The sequence below is a fragment of the Phaethon aethereus genome, assembly GCF_964289735.1.
Source record: "Phaethon aethereus genome assembly, chromosome: 2".
Taxonomy (NCBI): domain Eukaryota; kingdom Metazoa; phylum Chordata; class Aves; order Phaethontiformes; family Phaethontidae; genus Phaethon; species Phaethon aethereus.
The window spans coordinates 44,999,742-45,019,336 of record NC_138582.1 but is presented as its reverse complement, the minus strand read 5'-3'; the positions used below and the strand labels follow the sequence as shown (position 1 = coordinate 45,019,336).

The following is a 19,595-nucleotide window of genomic DNA, read 5'->3' as shown; positions in this document are numbered from 1 at the left end:
ACAAGGCTATGACACAATCAGCTGACTACAGTTTCTGATCAAGTTCAGTGTTACTTGGCAAATGAGAATGAAGAGAAAATGATATTGTTGTTCAAAAAAATGCAGTATTTTTTCCAAACACAGCATGCAACTCAGATGCAAGTCTGATACTATGTATGTCTAAGGTACAGATGCCAACTGGGCACAAAAACTAAAATTTAAGCGGAGTGTTAGAATTTTCTTGAAAACCAAACCAGTTGCCCCATCCACACTGTGACTAAAGTAAAAACAGTACTGTCGGTATCTGGGTTACACTAGACATAATTTCACATATTGTACCTGGCACAGGTACACTCCACTCATCTTGGTGTATTTAATGTGCATACGGTGCGCTAATGGAAATCAGTATGGCAATCCCAACTTTCTCAAAGGTAACGGTTGAAATAATGCTGCCTATAAAAATCTTTCGCTGAAGAATTGTTATTTTACTACTAGAGTCTGCTGAAAGCATTTTTAAGTTCATATTGTTGATGTTTATAGAGTTAAATTATTTACTTAAGAGGAAGAAGAGTCTGGGCATTTAAATTCCAAAATAAAGCACAAGAATTCTCACATATTCTTTCCTCCCTCCATAGTTAAGAACCCTTCACTATTCACTCCTGAAAGGATGGCAGTATCAACTATCTTGGTTTTGTACATATTAAATTCTCCTGTTACCTGACAGATCTTGTAAGGTTTCTATTACAGATACGCACACATTTAATCAACAAAAGAAGGAAGACGGAACTATTCTGTTCTGATACAGCACTATTTCAGACTGTCCAAAAAAAAGCTACAGCTCTATCCACTAGTAAACCATGTTCATTTACAGCATGGCCAAAACATTACACTCGATTTCTGGTCATATCTCAAAATCAGTAATCACAGGAAGTACTAGGAAGAAAGTAAGTTGAATCTGCATAATCTGTGTGTAGACCTGTTATGAGAATAACGTCTTTATTTTAAATAAGATTCACTACAATTCCACTATATTAAACTTTGGAGTTTATAGTGGACTACCATTGAATTGTATTTTTTCCTGCACATTTATTTAAATAAACTAAATGACATATACGTAGGCAAAGGACATATGGGGAACAGAGAAAAAACCTACTCCTAGATGAGAAGAACCAGACAAGCATAGTTCAGTGACATTTACTATAGCCTTTCTAAAAACCTACTCTTAGCCTAATTCCAGCACTATGAAAAGCACAAAATGGGGATTTTATCTGAAAAAAAAAAGGAATTGGGAGTAACAAAGCAGAATTTAGGAGATCAATTTAATTGTTTCCTCAATGGACTCAGCCAGAGATGTGTTCTTTCCTTACTGCATTCACATTATTAAACAAATAACGATGAAATTTTTCATTACATAGCACCACAGGAAAAGACCTGATATGTGGTAAGCTAACAACAGCTATGGACCAGTTTCCATCATCTCCTTCTAAAAACAAAACACTCTTCAACATGTCAGCACAAAAAAGTAAACCAAAAAAAACTTTAAGAGATAGCAAATCAAGGTGCTTTTGCCCTCTGGAGCACAACACTGGATGACTAAGTTAAGAGGAAACCCTTCTATATACCATCACTTAAGACATGGTCCAGTTAGCAGTTGCCACTGCTTAACTTATCGACACCAGTTCTCTCTGCTGAATTTCTAGTAAACGTACCCAAAGCACTATCAATACAACTTCCGTTTACATAAAGTATAACATGGCAGGTAGTAGCTTCAACAAAACAAACTAGATATGTTGGTAAGGCAGCATTGATGGGGAGCTTGCTGTCAAACTGACGATGCTGTACTTGTTTTAATCAGGGCAGGTAAGAGTGCTCTAAAACTCTAAGTTGACAAAGTCAGTTTAACTAGGTCAAATTCAGCTTGCTGGAAAGATCAGACACACACATAAAAAAAAGTTCAAAGCGTGTCATTTCACGAAATGGAGGATTTAAATTCTTTTAAGTTATCTCTCTTCCCTGCAAAGATAACTCATTAAGAGCTGTGAGACAGACCAAACACTCGTACTTTATATCAAACAATATATTCTATTATTCTGCAAGAACAAGAAAGAAAAAGATGCAATGAAATTAGGCGGGAGGTAAAACTATATTTGTTTGGGCAGTTCTGTGGTTAACACCAGATTATTAAAAGAAGAAAATAATAACTTCTAATCTTATTTCCCATGTGCCACAACTTCTAATCAATTAAAATTCTCTAGGCAATTTTCATTTTACTTCTGCGTTACAATATGCTGACATTTGCAACGTGTATCTTTTCTGAAAAACCTTAACAAAATGCAATGCAGTGTTTTAGATTTAAGCTTACACTCAACACCAATGGAGAACACGGGTCCCTAGATACCCTGAGAGTATCTCTTTAAAAACCCAAACAACCAACCCACTCCCCTAAATATCTGGTTATTTTTAGGCTGTTTAATGCTGGATTTAATTGAAGGGGGGAGAAAGAAAAAGGAGGAAAACAAAAATCCACCCACAGAAAACAAGTTTTTTAAACTACAGTTCATTACTATATACTTTCTCATTATGCACAAATTTTCTCAGAGCAAAAGTGAGTGCACTGAAAAAGTTACTAAAGACAAGCTGTTACATGAATAGCAGGAGAAAATAATCATATTGACAGAAGATATTATTTATAATTCATCAAGTAAGAAATTATCACAAAATCAATTTACCCTAGCTTGGAAATAAGCATGGTCTGTTTGTCTTGGCATTTATCTAACTGCAGGATATCATTAGGCGCTAACAACTTTCCAGTCCACTGGTATTCCTTCTTCAGTGTCTGCACTTCACAAACCAGTAACTCCCACAGAACATGCATACTGTTAAAGACTGCTCTTTTCACCAGCCTGCTAAGGAGTATTAAAATTGCATGGGCTCCTTCAGCCGACATACTGTGCTTTACACTGACCTTTAAATTCCAAAGTCATTAGCACAATACAAATGAAGACCAAAAAACATTATATATATATATATATCCTGAAGGGCTCCACTATATAAAGACAGTTTAAAATTTATCACACAAATATCATGTATTTATGCACTTTATGATTACAAAGGATATATGAAAAAGAGAAAGTGATGAGACAGATTATCACAATGTGAAGTAATTTTTAAACAAGTTCGCTCTAAGCAGTACTTAAGAACATGTCTCTTCTGCCATGAAAGGTACCGGTATCATTTCAATGACATTAATGAAAGATTTTCTATACTAATTTTGTAACTAAATTAATTCCAGACCTTTTAAAATGGTAAAACAATTCAAGATTAGTGATGATCCAGTGAAAGGGAAGCTAATATGCAGCTGTAAGAAATTGTATTTAAAAAGAGGTGAAACTTCAGGTTTATTTATATGAATGACTACTAATGATCTATTTCAAAAGGCATGCGTTTGAAAGGTAATACAACCCTTTTTTGCGGAATGAAGACTTCGCATTGATGAATTTAAGTTTGACCTAAGCTGGTATGAGTTGTAACTTTAAATTGAAAGTTCACTTATGTGACCACAAGTGGAATCCTGAAATCTGGATAAAAACCAGGCACTTCCTTCACAATGCTTGGGAAGTGCAATAGGGCTTCAAAGCGGGACTCACAAAAGCCCAGATCATGAAGCAGATACTTACCTTCTGCTTATTGCTAGTCAGAGAGATGCATTCAGTACGAAATATTTTAAACCCCATACTTTCTCCTGAGCAAGTTAACAGAATTATCTATGAGGAAATGCCTTCTAACTAAGGATCCAGAAGCTGTGTTTTCCAAGTAGCAGAAACCCCTAGCCTTCCTTACAGAAGAAAGATGACCTCCTTAAAGATCACACACACTTTATAAGGAACATGGCCCCCTCTTTTCCTCTACCACATGAGTGTAAAAAACTAGCTTAAGCTGTAGGGCAGTTATGTTCCAGTCTCTCTTTTGTCCGAGAGGATTCAAATGCCCATAAAGGTAATAAACAAACCTGCAACTCTTGTATGGGAGAGATTCATCACCAGTTCTGCCAGCATGTTTCACTGCATAAAATGTTTGAACATACTGGGTCAGTCGTAGCACGACTGCAGCTCAGCAGGTAAGCCCGACAGCTGGGGAAATGAGGTATGGTCCGAGCCTCACCTCTACATCCTTCGCCTACACATCCTTCAGACCTCGCATCCCCTGCAACAGGAGGACAATTTCAGACAACTGGGAAAAATGCAGCACCTGTTGAACAGAGATGCATCCAAAACTCACTGCTGGGCACTTTTCTTTTTGGATTTGGGTAACCAGAATGAAGCATGAACAGAATTTAGACACCTATGATCTTTTTTGGATCTAGTTCTTGGACTTAATCTTCCTCTGTGAGAAAAAAAAACTGTTCTTTTTACCTCAGAGACAGAGGAGAAAGGGTGAAGGCTGCTGCCGCAGCCATAAGGTAACATTAGGCAAAACACTTTTGTTTGAACTACTTGGACACCCCTACATCACAAAAAGCGCTAACACAGTTCTACTTCTTTTAATAAAGTCCAGATACAATTTGGTAAGTACAGAAAGAAAGTAACGGTATTTTCTCAAAATGTAAATTTTCCTAAGTGTCACAGTCAGGCATGAAGATTACAGGACGCATAGCATGAGGATGGTTATACAAACCAACCTGTGCCTGCCCTGTATATATGCTCTGAACAGCAGCAGAAATTTAGGTCTACTTGGCATCCAATTTGCAGTAATTTTGGACATGTTCTTTTACAAAGGTCTCCAAACAAAGCACTTCAATTGATATTAAGTGTCTAGCATTAGTTTGCTGCTGTTTTAAACAATCTGAAAAAAGAAAATCAATGATGCATCTTTAAGTAACTCTTAAGAAGTAATTCTGCCAGAAGGACCTACACACAGGCTAAAAATAAACTCATTCTGTTAGTAGAAAAAAATAATGTTTTCTGAATTAGGCCATTAATATAAAATAAATTGAATTTAAAACATTTTTATATAAAAGTTATACAAGAAATTTTAAATGCTGAACAATTTTCTGCCTAAAAAAATGTTTGTAACTAAACTTCTTTTATTTTAATCATTTTTCCTTTCAGCAGAAAAAGCTACTTTTCCTTCCTTGCACAAGCTGACTGGAAAAGCTTGCTCTATAAAGTATTTACCAAATGCTTCTTGTCTTGCAAAGCTCAAGTGTCATCATACTATTTCCAACTCATTTGTTACGATTGCCACCATCACACACAAAAAATATTCAACATAGAAAATCTTTTTCTTCCTTTACAGTCCAGGAATATATTCTCCAGGAGCTGCACATGCTCTTCCCATCCCGCCATGAATCCTTTATACACTGCCAGGATTAACCCGCTCAGCCCCAGGCTTCGATAAATTAAATAATATAAACTTAGATATAATGAAAGATGCTGTCATGTTTTTCCTTGAAAACACATTTGAAAATACTTCTAAAACATGTGCACTGTTAAAAAGCAGGCTCTAACAAAGCAGTATTTGTATCATTCCACAGATGGAAAAGACCATAACTTTAACAATTTATTCTCACCTGCAGGTCTATGACTGACATTGGATACTCTGCATCTCAAAATTCAGGTCATGAACAAAATTAATGCCATTTATATGAAGTGAACGTAATATTACTTCCCAGCCAGTTTATATTGTGAGGAATTGGTTAGCTGGTGTTATTAGGACAGCCTACAACACGATGTCTTTGCTTATTTACAAGTTATAAACCAAACTTGGTCATCAAGCACATTAAGCAAAACTGAACACTCAAATCAGATTTAACTGACTATTTTAAGACATTCCTAGAAATAATACCTACTGATAGAATGTAAAATACATGCTTTGGGCAATAAAATATATTGTATTGATTGAAGCTGGTTACGTAAACAAGCTTAACCAGCCATTGCAAAAGAGGTCATCACATCCACTAATAAATTTCCAAACTCCACGACCACAAATTTAGTCCTAATTCAGAAACAGTACAGACAAACTAGAGAGTTAACTAAATTGTGATTTAGTTAACAACTGAGTTTAATGTAATTAGATGAAGTCAGATACCTTTTCTCTTTGCAAAGCTACTAACACAGCAGCAAGAAACAAATTCCGTTCTTACAACTGAACAAATGTGAAGAGCTAAAATACATACGGGAGGAGCGTGTACGTTTCCGACCACAAAAAATACAGTGCATTATTCACATAGTTAGAAAAAAAACAAGCCAATTACCAAAATGTTTAATTGGTAAAAGTTTAATGTCAACTTACTTATAAAAATGAAAAAATATTTTAACATTCACCATACAACTGAGCAACCTGGCCCTACTGGCCATCAGCTACAGGAAGGCATTTAAGGAAATGATGCTTGTGTCAAAACAAAGGCTAACTTCAGGCATGTATGCTGCTCTGGGGAAAAAAAAAAAAAAAAAACAAAACCAAAAAAACTCTCATTTGCAGGAAGCTAGATGCTTAGTCTAGTTTTTAAAGCTAATTACAAAATCCTCTTTCATACTGGTCCAGATGTCTTGACAATTTCTTCTTCTAGCAGAACTGTCAAAAGAAAAGAATTTTCATGAGCTCTTCATACAACTTATTTCTAAATCTTTGCAAGAAGAAACAGAAATATGACACCATGCTTAGGATATGGAAATTAATAGTTAAAGCATTTGCTTATATCATAACCATTCCTTCGCTCAAGCATCTTTATATGGACCCATTTGTAACCACCATGTTACAGAAGGTTTTAAGGACAACTTTTCCAGGTACTGCATCACACAATTTCTAAGCTTTATAAATTATTTATATATCTTGGAGCATAGGCATTTGAACAATATTCAGTAATAAGATATTTAAAACAAGATGCACAGAAGTATTTTTTTGTAATGCTGTGCAACATGGTTCTGCAGAGATGCAGCATTCTTAACACAGAGAAATAACAGAATGAGGGTATCATGCTTCATATTGCATATTATCGTATCTTAAGTTGTAAATTTTACAGGACTTCAGTGTTTCTCCACTTTATTGGACTATCAGAGTTCCTCAGAAGCTTTAATAATTCCCATTTCATGAACTTAAAAAAAATTAAAATCAAGTTATCACTGCTCCACACTTTTATCCCCTCTTCTTTTCAGAGTAACAAAAAACCAGAAAAAAAAACCCCAACAAAAGGTTAAAAAGGCCTACTTCACTCATCAAAGCAGAGACTAAAAATAATTGTAATATCTTTGAGTGAAGAAATATAAAAGAGTGACTAACTTGCCACTACTTTGTATGGCAAAGCAGTATTGTAACTAAACATCACAAGGACTAAGTCAATGTCCTGACATCTTTCCCACTTTGCCACCATCCTACTCGTGCAACCTCACACCTTCAAACCAAAATACTTTTCTAACCTAAAGCTATTTGCAATATCAACATGTAATATCATTAATGGGCTAAGAAACAACCAAAAGTCAACAGAAACTCATTTGTCATTTACTGTAAACCAAAATTAAGCACAGAGCCTGGCTGTCGGCTATCAAATATGCAAAGCAGTCTAACAGTCTTACCTTCCATCTGTTTCCACATTCGTTACAGACAACAAACGTTGTCATGGGTTCATCAGCACTGCGGGTTTGAACCTTTGGCAAAGGCAAGAGCCAGAGCAGAAAAGGACAATTACGATCTTCAACTTTTGTTAGTATGTGTTCAATGTAAAGGTTTAAAGTCAAAGTTTAACATTAAGGAAACACATTTCAATAAAATTACAAGTGAACTTTCCATACCAATTGAAACTTTTTCTGTCTATATTATGAAGCGATCATAAACTTAGTTTTGACAGATTTAGTAGCACTAAAATATCAATTTCAGTATAGAAACTGTGCACATCCTTCTAGGAAAAGATTCTGCAGTAAAACTACACATTCAGTACAGCTTTACATACATTTACTGATGCAAAGGCTTAAAAGTCTCATGACTGAAAAACAGCTTTCTACTTAGTATCTGATAGACAATATTAAACAATAAATGTAGCTGATCCTTTGATCAAAATTACATGCTCTGAAGCACTGCAAAACAAATTAAAGCCCTTCTTATTGCACATATTTCCTAATTAAAATAAAAAAAGGTTGTAGCAATGATTGTAAATCAGGGTCTAGTGTTAGGCAGATGGTAGATTATATATCTATAAATATATATGTTTTATATGTATGTGTCATTATTTTCTGCTATTTATTCCCTCTGTAAAGAAAAGTTTACAGACATTAAAAACAGTAAATTCCCTCTCCTAAAAACCATATTAATAAGACATAATAAGAAGGATTAGCAAAAACTCAGCATTGCAAAGAAACTGATGTTTCAGGCTTTATAGATACTCAGCTTGGATTTACATAAAATCTTTGGTAAATGAATACAACAAACATTCTTTACATAAGCACACCTAAATAGATCCAACTATCTTCACACATTTTGTAATTTGTTAGCATTTTGTTAAAAGTTCATTTTTTACTTAAAACTTTTTTTTCCTCTGACAATCTTTATACAGGACTTAAGCTTTGAAAAAGGAAAACGAAGACTCTGAATAACCATGTACCTGGGTGTATGTACAGTTCTTCTTTTTGCACTTGCCACACGTAAACAGGTCAGTTTGGGTACCTCCTGTTTTAGCCATCTGGTGCTCTCTGATAGCTTCTTTGGTCAGATTTTTGCGCATTTCTTTCAGCTCATCACTTGCCATTTCCTGTTATGGACAAAAAGCAGAGAGTTTACTAGAGAGCTTTTGCTTTAAATAAGTCATTACCACTGTGCAAGTACATACCATTTTTGATTTAGAATCCAGGAACAACAACTCTATTGAAGGGCAAAGTAATTCTACACATTTTTAATTTTACAAGACTTAAGTTGGGATATTTCACAGCACAGAAGCTACAAAAAATTAAAAACGTTCCTTTTATTTCCTACGTAGTTGGGAAGAAAAAGTCAGTAAAAGTTACAATGTCAAACACCTAGAAATATTTCTATGCAAATCGATTTCTGAACTTCATAAATATAACAGAGACAAGGTAGAGTAGGACTTAAAAGTTCTCTAGAGAGGAGAAAAAAAGATCCTCTCCCTAGGTTAGATCCTTGCATAATTATCTCATGGACCTGTAGAATATTATTATAGCAGAAATTTACACTATTTTGACTATTTCCATATTTGTACTGAGAAAGACAGTAGAGCCATAATTTACCGTATGTTACCAGAAGTCATATACACTTAGTTTCAAAACACTAACCAAAGAATTCAGATTCACCAATTTTCTTTTTCCTTTAAAACAGTTCTACTGTGCAGATCTCCAGAATGTACAGTAATCAAGCGTGCACAGCAAAAACAAGTTATTCCATTTTTCTTCAATAAAGTTTTACTCCGCATCCCATGTGGATGTGGAATGCAAATCTTGTATTAATGCTGTTTCATTTTAGAAGTAGTCTTAACACTAAGGGGTAATTTAGCCATTAAAATTTTAATCCAAGACATTAATTAAAACAAAAAATGGGCACTGGACAACACAAAACATGTTTGTACATATGTACATACACGTAGAACAAAAAAAACTTAGCATATGAACTGAAGATACAATCTACTTTTCTTTACACATTCCTTTATCAGCCTCTGTTTGCCCTAACCTTTACATAAAGCTGGGGGGGAGGGGGAACCCAATCAGAAAATTTTTGTTCAGAATAAAGCTAATCATGATTTTCATTACTTGATCATAAAATTAATTTCTTTCAGTCTCCAAGATACTCCTTTATACCAGATTTCAGGGGATAGAATCCAGCACACACAAGCAGAACTAAAAAACTGAAATCAGATGTTAACCACACTTTCATTTTTGTCTCACATAAAAATCTATCTTCATTTGACTTCCTAGATTTATTTTAATTTGTAAAGACAGTGAGTATCTGAATGGGAATTTCTATTCAAGTGTCTAAAACGTTCTTTCAATAGCATAAATTTAATTTGATTTAAAGGGCAATTCTCCCAGCTTCTTTCCCCTATGATTTATGGCTTTTTCTACTTATTGTAGAGTGCCCTTCAAAATAATTTAAAGTATTCTGTCAAATTTGAGATAAGCTTTAAATAAACACTGAACTGCCAACAGGAGAGGGACTGATCTTTAAAACCACAGTGCTATACCCTGCGTAGGAGTATAACAGCAGAGGTTAGTGTTTCAAAAACAAATGACAAGACAGGCTAACACTTAAATATGCAGAAAGGTGAATCAGTAAGCAGCTTGGAGTCAGCAGCCAGACATATTTACATCTTCCTAAACTTAAACTTTCACCGATACATCATGTGGCCTTTTAAAAACAGCCCAACGTACTGCATTTCAGGAAATTTACATACAACAGCTTACTTGCCTTCCAACTTACAGACAAAATCAGGTATTTAGGAAGCATTAAGAGACACCACTGTCATTCCCTCTGCCTCAACACAGCCCAGTCTAATTTAGACTGTGCAAGCCACAAACAAGCCACAGTCTTTCAAAAGCACAGGCAGCTTACATAAATTATTTTTACGGCTAATAAATACAGGACAGGATGTAAGTCCAATAAGGAAATAGCTCAAGACTTACGCTGTACTTACCTCTGCTGTCATTTTGGCAAACTTGTCAGGAGGAATGTTCCCACATAACACATTTTTCCTTAGGTTAGGATTCTTTGCATCCTTGAGATTCGCTATTCTACTTCGTACCCTATTTTTGTATTTCATATCAGTGTTTTTTAATTCTTGAAAAATAGGTGCTTTGGATTTAAGGAACAAAACATTAACAAGTAAATCAGAGGACTACAAAGGATTCATTTTTTGGGGGAACTTTTCTAAAGCAATGTACTTCTCCACTGTTGGTCAAGCCCTCTCCCCCCACCCCAACTTTCCCATCCAAAACAGCAGGCTTCACGTCCTTCTGAAACCTAAGTATACTTGGTCAGTGAAACGTGACTTTTCGGGTAGTAGGATCTTAGCTGAAATTGTGAAAAGTCACCCATAAATTTATGTCCAGTTCCTTCATACTTTATTCCTTCATACGTAATTAATCCTGAGGATTAATTGTTTCTAAACCAAATATTCAAACACTGGCAGCTCACTAACAGAAGTTTAAAACAGGTTTGCAACAGAAACAGAAAACTCCTTAACAGGAATGGTGGCTGACTAATGACCAAAGGACAGTAACAAGTTCAAACCATGAAACTTAGACTATTTCTAGGCTTAGGAATACCCCTAAAAAAACCCCCCCACACAAACCTAAAATAAAAAGCAGCCCAGACCTCTGCTCTTGTAACTATTCAAACACTGCTACAAGAACAACCCTTTTGAAAATTCCAAATTCATTTAGAAATAAACTTGTAGAAAATGAAATACAGACATTAGAAAACAAAATTTAAAACTGTTAAAAAAAAAAACATTTAAAAATAACATAGAAGAGCCCAGCATTTTATGTCAGAATGCTTCAGTAAGATATAATATTGCTGCTGCAAGGAAAACACACCAAACTGAAAAAAAAACCCCACACACTCACCTACACACATTCCTACATGTTTTAAGGCAAATCATTTAGATTGTGCTGGTTTTTTAAACACTGAATTTCTGCACTGATGTATGGAACAGTTTGCTATTTTTGTTCTAAATGAAGTTTTAAATATTCAATATATAGGTCAATTAATTCTAATATTATCAATGCTTTTAAAAAATACTCTTGTTCTAGAGCATGTAGATGTACAACAAAGGATATCTTCTTCAATCTGAGAACCCAGCTCTTCCTCATCAGCACCAATAGCAATGTAATCATCTGAGGAAAACAAATATTAAAACATTAGCAATCTGACAATCTCATCAGTGTTCTATATCCCTGAGAATCCATTCAAAACTCTGAAACTCAGCAAATTAAACAACTGCAGTGAATTTTCCTTTTGTATAGAAAGCTTTAATTTACTGTATACTTATCCTTTCAAAACTTTGTTAACTTGTTACTTGGAAGAACAAAAATAAGCGAAATGAACAGCAACGTTAAGTTTAAAAAAGTAGAACAACCCTAAATCTTTCAAAAAACCAACAATTCTGACATCTAGTTGCAAACACAAGTAGTTACATTATGCTATACAGAAAAAATTTAAATATTCTAATAGGCTTGGCAAATACCCATCTCCACAGCATATCTGTGCATAGAATAGACTATCATAAAATATTTTGTATAGTGTTTCATCAATTCTTCCAGTCCACACAACACATGCATAAGCAATTAATGTTTTGTATGCATGCAAGAGAAAGATTCCATTAGAAACATAGTAATTAAGTAACAGAAACAATATTATTAGATATTTTAAAAAATGCAAAGCAGAGATGTATCATAAAACATGTAATTTAGAAGAAATAAACCATAGCAATCTTGAAGACAATGCAACACTTGACCTAAAATGTCTCAAGATAATTGTTTACTGTTTCTGACCAAAACCCTTACTCATAATGACAAGTTGCCTTTCCAAGATAGCTTAGGACAAATTAGATACAGTGTGTGCTTTCCTCCTTCTCATTTTAACATGGGTGTACTTCAATGAGTAATCTAAACATCATTTCTCCTTCAATCTCATGCAGAAGACCATAAAAACAGAAAATAACCTTGTTTTTTGAGGCTAGCATTCAACCCATGGATGATCAGTTTATACATGCTGTACAAAGTAACGTAACAAAAAGTTCTTGGAAAACTAGCTGAAATTAAGACTACATAGAATTATGAATACTAAAATGCTATATGCAACTATCCAGAAGACCACAAATTCATGGTCTTTAGTCAGCTTTGATCACTGTCTGTATCTGAATATATGTGAATTGAAAGAAAGAACAGAAGGGTGAAGAGGGTAAAAATGGATGATTCAGAAGTCTGCTTACACTGGGTTAGGTTACACTAAGCTAAGAACAGAGGAACAGGAGCTGGGTATAAGTGCTGGTAGAAGAGAAGGGTCCACAAGCAAAATTTCAGGTCATTCTGAGGAGTCCAACTTTTAGTTTGCTCCTTATCTAGTCTATCATTCAATTTGTCAGTTTAAAGACACCGAAGTGTACATGGAGGGTAGAAAATAAAAAAAAAAAATCCACACACAACAAAAACCCAAAACAGTCAAAGAAATTGCAGATGCCCAAAAGGCATGAAGATAAAGCAATATAAGTCTCTCTTATTGCGAGTATCTCAATGAAACTTGAAGATTAAATGAAAACAGAAAGGCAGCCTTCAAAACCCAAAATCTGAAAGCCCACAGGATCGCTGGTGTAAGGCAGGCAGGCAGGCATGTATATAGTGGCACTCTCAGTCAGAGGTAAGAGGAAAAAAAAAAATAGCAGCTTCCACAAAGTGAGGCATTAAGGACGCAATAACCTTCCTGAAAAGAAGTTCCACTGTAGGCAAGATAAACAGGCTAAAATAAACAGAAGCCACAAAATGTGCCATATCACCAGCAACAAAAATGTATTTCAATACATTCCCATGTTGTCAAGATTACTCATTATTTGCAACTTGGGTGAACTGGCCTATAGGTATATACACACAAATGGACATAAACAGAGTTTACTCTACCCTATGGGGCAGGAGAAAAATAGAATGGGAAGGACTGAAGTAGAGAAGAAGGAAATAGTTAAACTTGAAAATACAGTCTACAAAGCTCACCTCCTGTTCTGAGAGCTGCAGAGAGCATTTCTCTACATTTCACTCGTACAGAATCCGAAGTGCTTGGAGCTCGGGGAAAAGAAGGGATGAAAGAATTTGAGGAAGCACTACCCTCGTCCTTCCTGCTGCTGGAATTGCTACTTGAACTGCTAAAAAAAAAAAAAAAAAAAGGCAAAAAGAAAAATAGTATTAGTGGTTTTTCACCCTCTTCAAATAACTGTTCCAGGGCAAAACACAGGTCTTACAAAAAAAAAAAAAAAGACACTGGCCACCATTTTAAAAATACTTATAGCTCTAGAGCCAATACAATTTTAGAGGTGTCTTTACAATATTCACCAGGATATTCCACACGATAGGGACACAGCAGGTATTTGAATCCATTATGTGGCATACAAATTTTAATTCTCAGTTCTCTATGTTAACATGAAATCTTTTCTTTCCCCCCATGGAACTTAACTTTAAAAGACAGTGCCGATATATCACACTAACATTCAGTCTGCAGTGAGTGCACTGCATTCAGTCTGCTTACTGTACTGAAGTGGTACTACGATCACAAATAATTAATGCACCTTTGCAAACTAAACCAAAACGTTTTCAGCTCGCATGAGGACAAGTGGTTAAAGGTTAAATTTCAATTTGAAAATGGCTGCTGGAAACAGATTCACTAAACCATACATGTGTAGAAGAAACGGGCTTGCAGATACTATTTTGCAAATGTTCTTCAGCTCCTATAGTATCATTAACATGAGCTCATTCTTCTGGTAACATGTATTTTCGTGTTTACAAAAAAAAAGTACAGAATGAGATTGTGTATTAAACATAAAAGCTAATGGACAACAGAAGTATTCCAAGCCTCTAACACATGCAATTACCACAAAGCTGTGACTGAAAGTTGTTTTACAGTTCTCAAAGCTCACTGCTAATATTGGGAGAGGAAGGAGCATTTGACAGACGAGACAGATGAAATAAACAATAGCTAGTCTGGCCATATCTTGACCTGGGGCTATCATCTCTTCTCAATGTCAGCAGCAGCAGGGTTTACTTCCCTCACACCACACCATTTCTTGTACAACTCTATGTATTTCACAGAAGAATATGGAAGCTATCTCTAATATGACAAATTTGGACCAAATAGTTTAAAGTTAACTTATACCAAGTGAGATTATTTGTATAATCATAAAGAATTAAGCACCTCTCTTCTCTTGCTTCAGGGCTATTTTGTGAGGAAGATGCAGGCTCCTTTTTCTTTTCTTCAGAATCTTTATCAGTTGAAGGTCCATCTAGAAACACAAAACATAAGAAACTCCTTTACCCAGAAATAGTAACTGATTTAAAGCAGTGTAAAATATATTTGATGATTTCTCCTGAACCAGGTGGAAATGCTATCAGCTCCCACTCTCTGCTTTGACCTTCTATTGCAGTACAGCCTTCCACTCCTCAACACCCTCCCCAACCCAGCAAATAGAAAATATGACAACACTTCAGATCCTTTGAGTCAAGTCCAGCATCTGCTTAAACTGACAGTGAAGGTATGATGAAAACGTAGACTTTTATGATTTATTTTTGCCAACTCCACTGCATGAGGTAGACAATAGAACTACCGCATCAAGTCTCTGGAGTTTGTCATCCATGTTTTACATAAATTGCTACTAAATACACATGTCATTCTTTTAATTATATTAACGGGATTTGCTACCAAAGGACTGAACCAAATGAAACTGTGGTGTGAAAGCTAGCATGGTTGCCAAAAAATATAAAGATCATTTTCATATGCTTTTGAAGGAGTTTTCCAGACACACAGTATTTTCTGTGATAGCTTTTAAATTATTTGCCCTAGTGTTTAAAAATATTTTAATTTGCTTTTCCCATACAGGCTATATTTAATGATTTTATAAAGAATGATGAAAGCCTTTATTAAAAAGGGAAATCACAACATTTAACTTTAGCCTAGCAAGAATACATACACCCTTCCATTGTAAAGTGCATTCAGAGTGGCTAAATCGAGCTACTGCTTTGATGTGCTCTCTAGAAAGGCTGACTCTCTCCACTGCCTACAGAGAAAGCCTAGTGAGATTGGTATCACTCACTGACAGTTAGATTTTGTGAATTCCTCTCTCTAAGCCCTCATAGAGCTGCCATTACACTTCTAAATTCACAGACTATATTATTGGGATAAGGACATATTGCAAACTTTACAAAGAACTAAAAACAGATCAAGAAAAGGAAGGAAATCTGATAAGGCTCAGTCTTTCCCATGAAGATGTCCTCAACTAGACATCTAAACCCTTGCTTAAACATCTAAAAGTACCCTCATTTCCAGAAAAGCCCCATCCTCTCATTGCTCAGGGGAACTTGGTGGTATGGAATACACAAATTCAGGTCTCTTATTCAAGCACTGAACTTTTTTCCCTCCCCTCCCCAGAGGGTGGAAAATTGCTGTATTGACTTGTTTTTAAATAGGAAAAATTTACATTCAAAGCCGCACAGAAAATATATTAAACTGAACAGGATTTTGATCCTTAACTTTTGAGTTAATATCACTTTGTTTAAAAATCATCATCATAAAAGGAGACCACAGAGACAGCCATACTGGATCAGACCAAGCACCCATCTACTATCCTGTCTCCAGCTGTACCTGAAAAGATGCCTACAAAACAGTACAGGAACCAGGCAAGCCCACAAAGATACTTTTCCAGAATATTTCCCCAGCCTTCAAGAGCTTAAAGCTCTAGCGATTTCCTCACCCATTGTTTGTAACTTTGTATTCAATCCTTGATAAATTTCTCCATTAAAGAAAAAAAGGAAAGTTAAACACAGTAGATTAAAGACAGTTGGTCTGGGTGCATAATGAACTGTGTTATTCAAAAAATCCCAATAAAGATATCAATTCAATCAACTATTATTTGTAAAAAAGTAATTTCACTAAGAAAGCAAACAAGGTTATAAAACTGAATAGATCACAGTTCTTTGCTATGACACCTAAAGTGCACCATACTCAGAAAAAGAAAATAAATCCCATTTTTAACATGCATATTCACATGACTACTCTCTATGGCAACAAACGCTTACATGATATATAATTTTAAAAAAATATTCTGAATATGTATGTAGTCTCATTTACCCTCATCATTTTTTAAGTACATGATCATTTTTGTCAGAGGCTTTAAGACAAACTGATAGACCAAACAGGTATCTTGGGGTTTAGCTCAGATTCAGCAAAGCAGCCTTAGAGCTGAGCTCTGTTTCAACCCGTTTACCTCCATATTTTTTTCTGGCACACAAGTTGTCAAATTCAGAGCTGACCTAGGTATCTCCTGCTTATTTTGCATCAAATACACTGTTATGGTATAGCTGTCACGTAGTTCTATTTTTTCAAACACTTCCATTTAGTTCAGAACCATTTCATCAGAGAAGGCAGGCACCTGAGAACATCAGGGATACCCCAACTGCTTCTTTCGCTGACGGAGGGCAGGGTTTACATGCGGCATGGGGATAAAGCAAGAGGTAAAAGCATAGCTCTTCCTACATCTGCAGACCAGTCTGTGGCAAGCATGTCTCAAACCAAGGTCAAACTTCAGCAGCTGAGACAACTGGACCGTGTTTAGCAAGCATGTCTTCAGAACTACAATTTCTTTAGTCACTTAAAGAAGAGTTTATAGATACTTCTGTTTAATCCAGTTTCAGAAATCTGAAAATAAAGTTAACAATATTAACAATATTCTCTGTTTGCTCGAAATATTCTCCTAAGTGTTTAAGTCATTCACTCTTATGGATCATAAACTGGAGAGCACCAAGGCAAGGAGATCCAGTGTCAAGCAGTATTTATTCTTAAACTCACACTAATAAAGTTTTCTTATTTTATTAGAATACTGTATTAACAAAGGAACAGAATGCAATTAACAGCCTGCTAGACAGAATTTCAACTATCCTCTGGGGAAAGGAAAAAAATATCCAAAAGGAGGTAAACAACAAGTCCCTAAAATTAACCTATTTTACCTTCAAGGGCCAGACTCTAACACAAGGGAAAAATTACAGCTAATGGGAACTACAACAAACCACAGAAATTCTAACAAAGAAAGATGGAAAAAATGGCCCTTCTGTGAGAGATATTTAAAAATTCCAACAAACAAGTGATTCACATCAGGAAGACTATAGAACATAAAAACATTTATATAATATAATTTACAAGTTGCTTTAAAGAGGCACAATTACTTTTTCAACTTCATACGGCTATTAAAACTTACCAAAACTTTTTTCAGAAACAAGTTGAAATTGCCATCAATTTTAGGATTGAAAAGTGTAATTTCACAGTTCTAGCTACTGCAGCTTCAGAAGGCCATACAAAAATCTTTAAGCTTTTTTTTTTAAATAAAAAAGTAATCTGTATTAATGCTTCTTTAAAATACAAAGAACAAGCTAGTAACATGAATTGGTTATTAGCCATTGGAATAAGACTATCAAATTCTGACTACTGCATTGCAGTTTCTATCTGGGACTTGCAATTAATTTGAAAGATACTTCTACCATTTCCAGTGAAATAATCTCTCCAGGGTAAAACATGACATGACAGTGTTCTTTGTTACCAGAACAAAATTTTTAATGTAATAATATATAGCCAGAGATAACATAATTAATCTGAATGTTAGAAGCCATTAACAGCTTTATTGTAGATTCTTCTAAGTATATTACAAGTAAAGTCAGGACATTTAGTAGTAACAAGAAAAAAATTAGAAAATAAAAAGATGTAGTGTTTTTCAGCAATGTTAATGAAAGATGGCTAGTTATTCTCTAGAAGCACATGAGAATTTAATTTAGTGGGTTATCATGTGTTACTGATTCAGATATCACCACCAAAACTTAGAAAGCTTTTTGAGTATTCAGTTTAAATAAGTTAAAGGAATGAGATATGAGAACAGGTAACAGATGGCATAGTCCTTAATTTAACAGTGACCCTCATATTTAATAATTCTTTAGGCCCCATTTTCCAGACCCTGACCAAAATAACCTTGAGATGCATAAGCAGCTACACTTGTCAGCAATTCCTCTGCAAGATGTAGAAAAACATGGAAGTAAAATCAGAAAAGCTTCTTCCTAGTAGTAGCATAGGGAGGAACAGTATCTAAACCCTAAAAACAAACAACAAAATCACGAACTGTTCGCCATTTTTAAAGATTTTTTTTATCATAAGTGACAAAAGAGCATGACACTAACTTTGTTGCTATACAGGTTTCTTCTATACAGTACGATGGAATTTGCATCAAGTGTTATTATCTCTCCATTGATAATTTGTTAGGGTTATCGATCTATTAATTGTACATGGAACAGTTCCAAATATACATTTGACAGGAGGTGATGTCCACAGCTGATACTTGCTATGGAAATGAAACTATTTTGCACTTCATTCTAGTTGAGTCATAAAGACAGGAGGTATTCTTCTTATCAATAGCAAACAATACACTTAGACACTATTAGACTGTAATTTAAGAACTTGTTTTGTCAATAACAATTTTTTTGAGCAAAGCCAGTAGGTTACTAGATGTCCTTGAACAACTTTACCTAATGAGAGAATTAACATACCTGTTAGATAGTCCTAGACTGTACCAGCTTGCTCCAGCAGAATCAAACCCAGGTTAAAAATAACAAAGGATTGTATGAACAAAATAATAGGAGTAAAACACTTCTGTGAAGTCTGGCTGGTGTTATCTTCTCTTGACAACACTAAGCACTTAAACATTCTTTTAAAATAAAATCACTTGGGCATGCACTTTTTTGAAACAGGCATTTCAAAATGTTTGTGGCCCCATTTTTAGTTTTTAATACTGGCAATAGATGATCACACTTGCACTTAATGTTAAGATTATTGTCCAATCATTCTGCATTTCCAGTTCAGTACATAAACTTACTGGAGTTAAGTTT

At 35.0% G+C, this 19,595-nt stretch overlaps 1 protein-coding gene across 1 annotated transcript in view; it reads right to left on the bottom strand.

Annotated features, from left to right (window-relative positions):
- Positions 1 to 5,843: 5,843 nt before the first annotated feature.
- The window catches only part of LOC309402444 (transcription elongation factor A protein 1-like), a gene marked incomplete at its 5' end in the record, with an annotated part of 51,001 nt that continues 37,249 nt past the window's right edge, over positions 5,844 to 19,595 (bottom strand). Inside the window, 7 exon segments of the mRNA XM_081996275.1 lie at positions 5,844 to 6,552; positions 7,551 to 7,622; positions 8,573 to 8,719; positions 10,610 to 10,750; positions 11,743 to 11,810; positions 13,680 to 13,828; positions 14,872 to 14,959. Coding sequence (XP_081852401.1) covers positions 6,544 to 6,552; positions 7,551 to 7,622; positions 8,573 to 8,719; positions 10,610 to 10,750; positions 11,743 to 11,810; positions 13,680 to 13,828; positions 14,872 to 14,959 — 674 coding nt within the window. The 3' untranslated portion in view covers positions 5,844 to 6,543.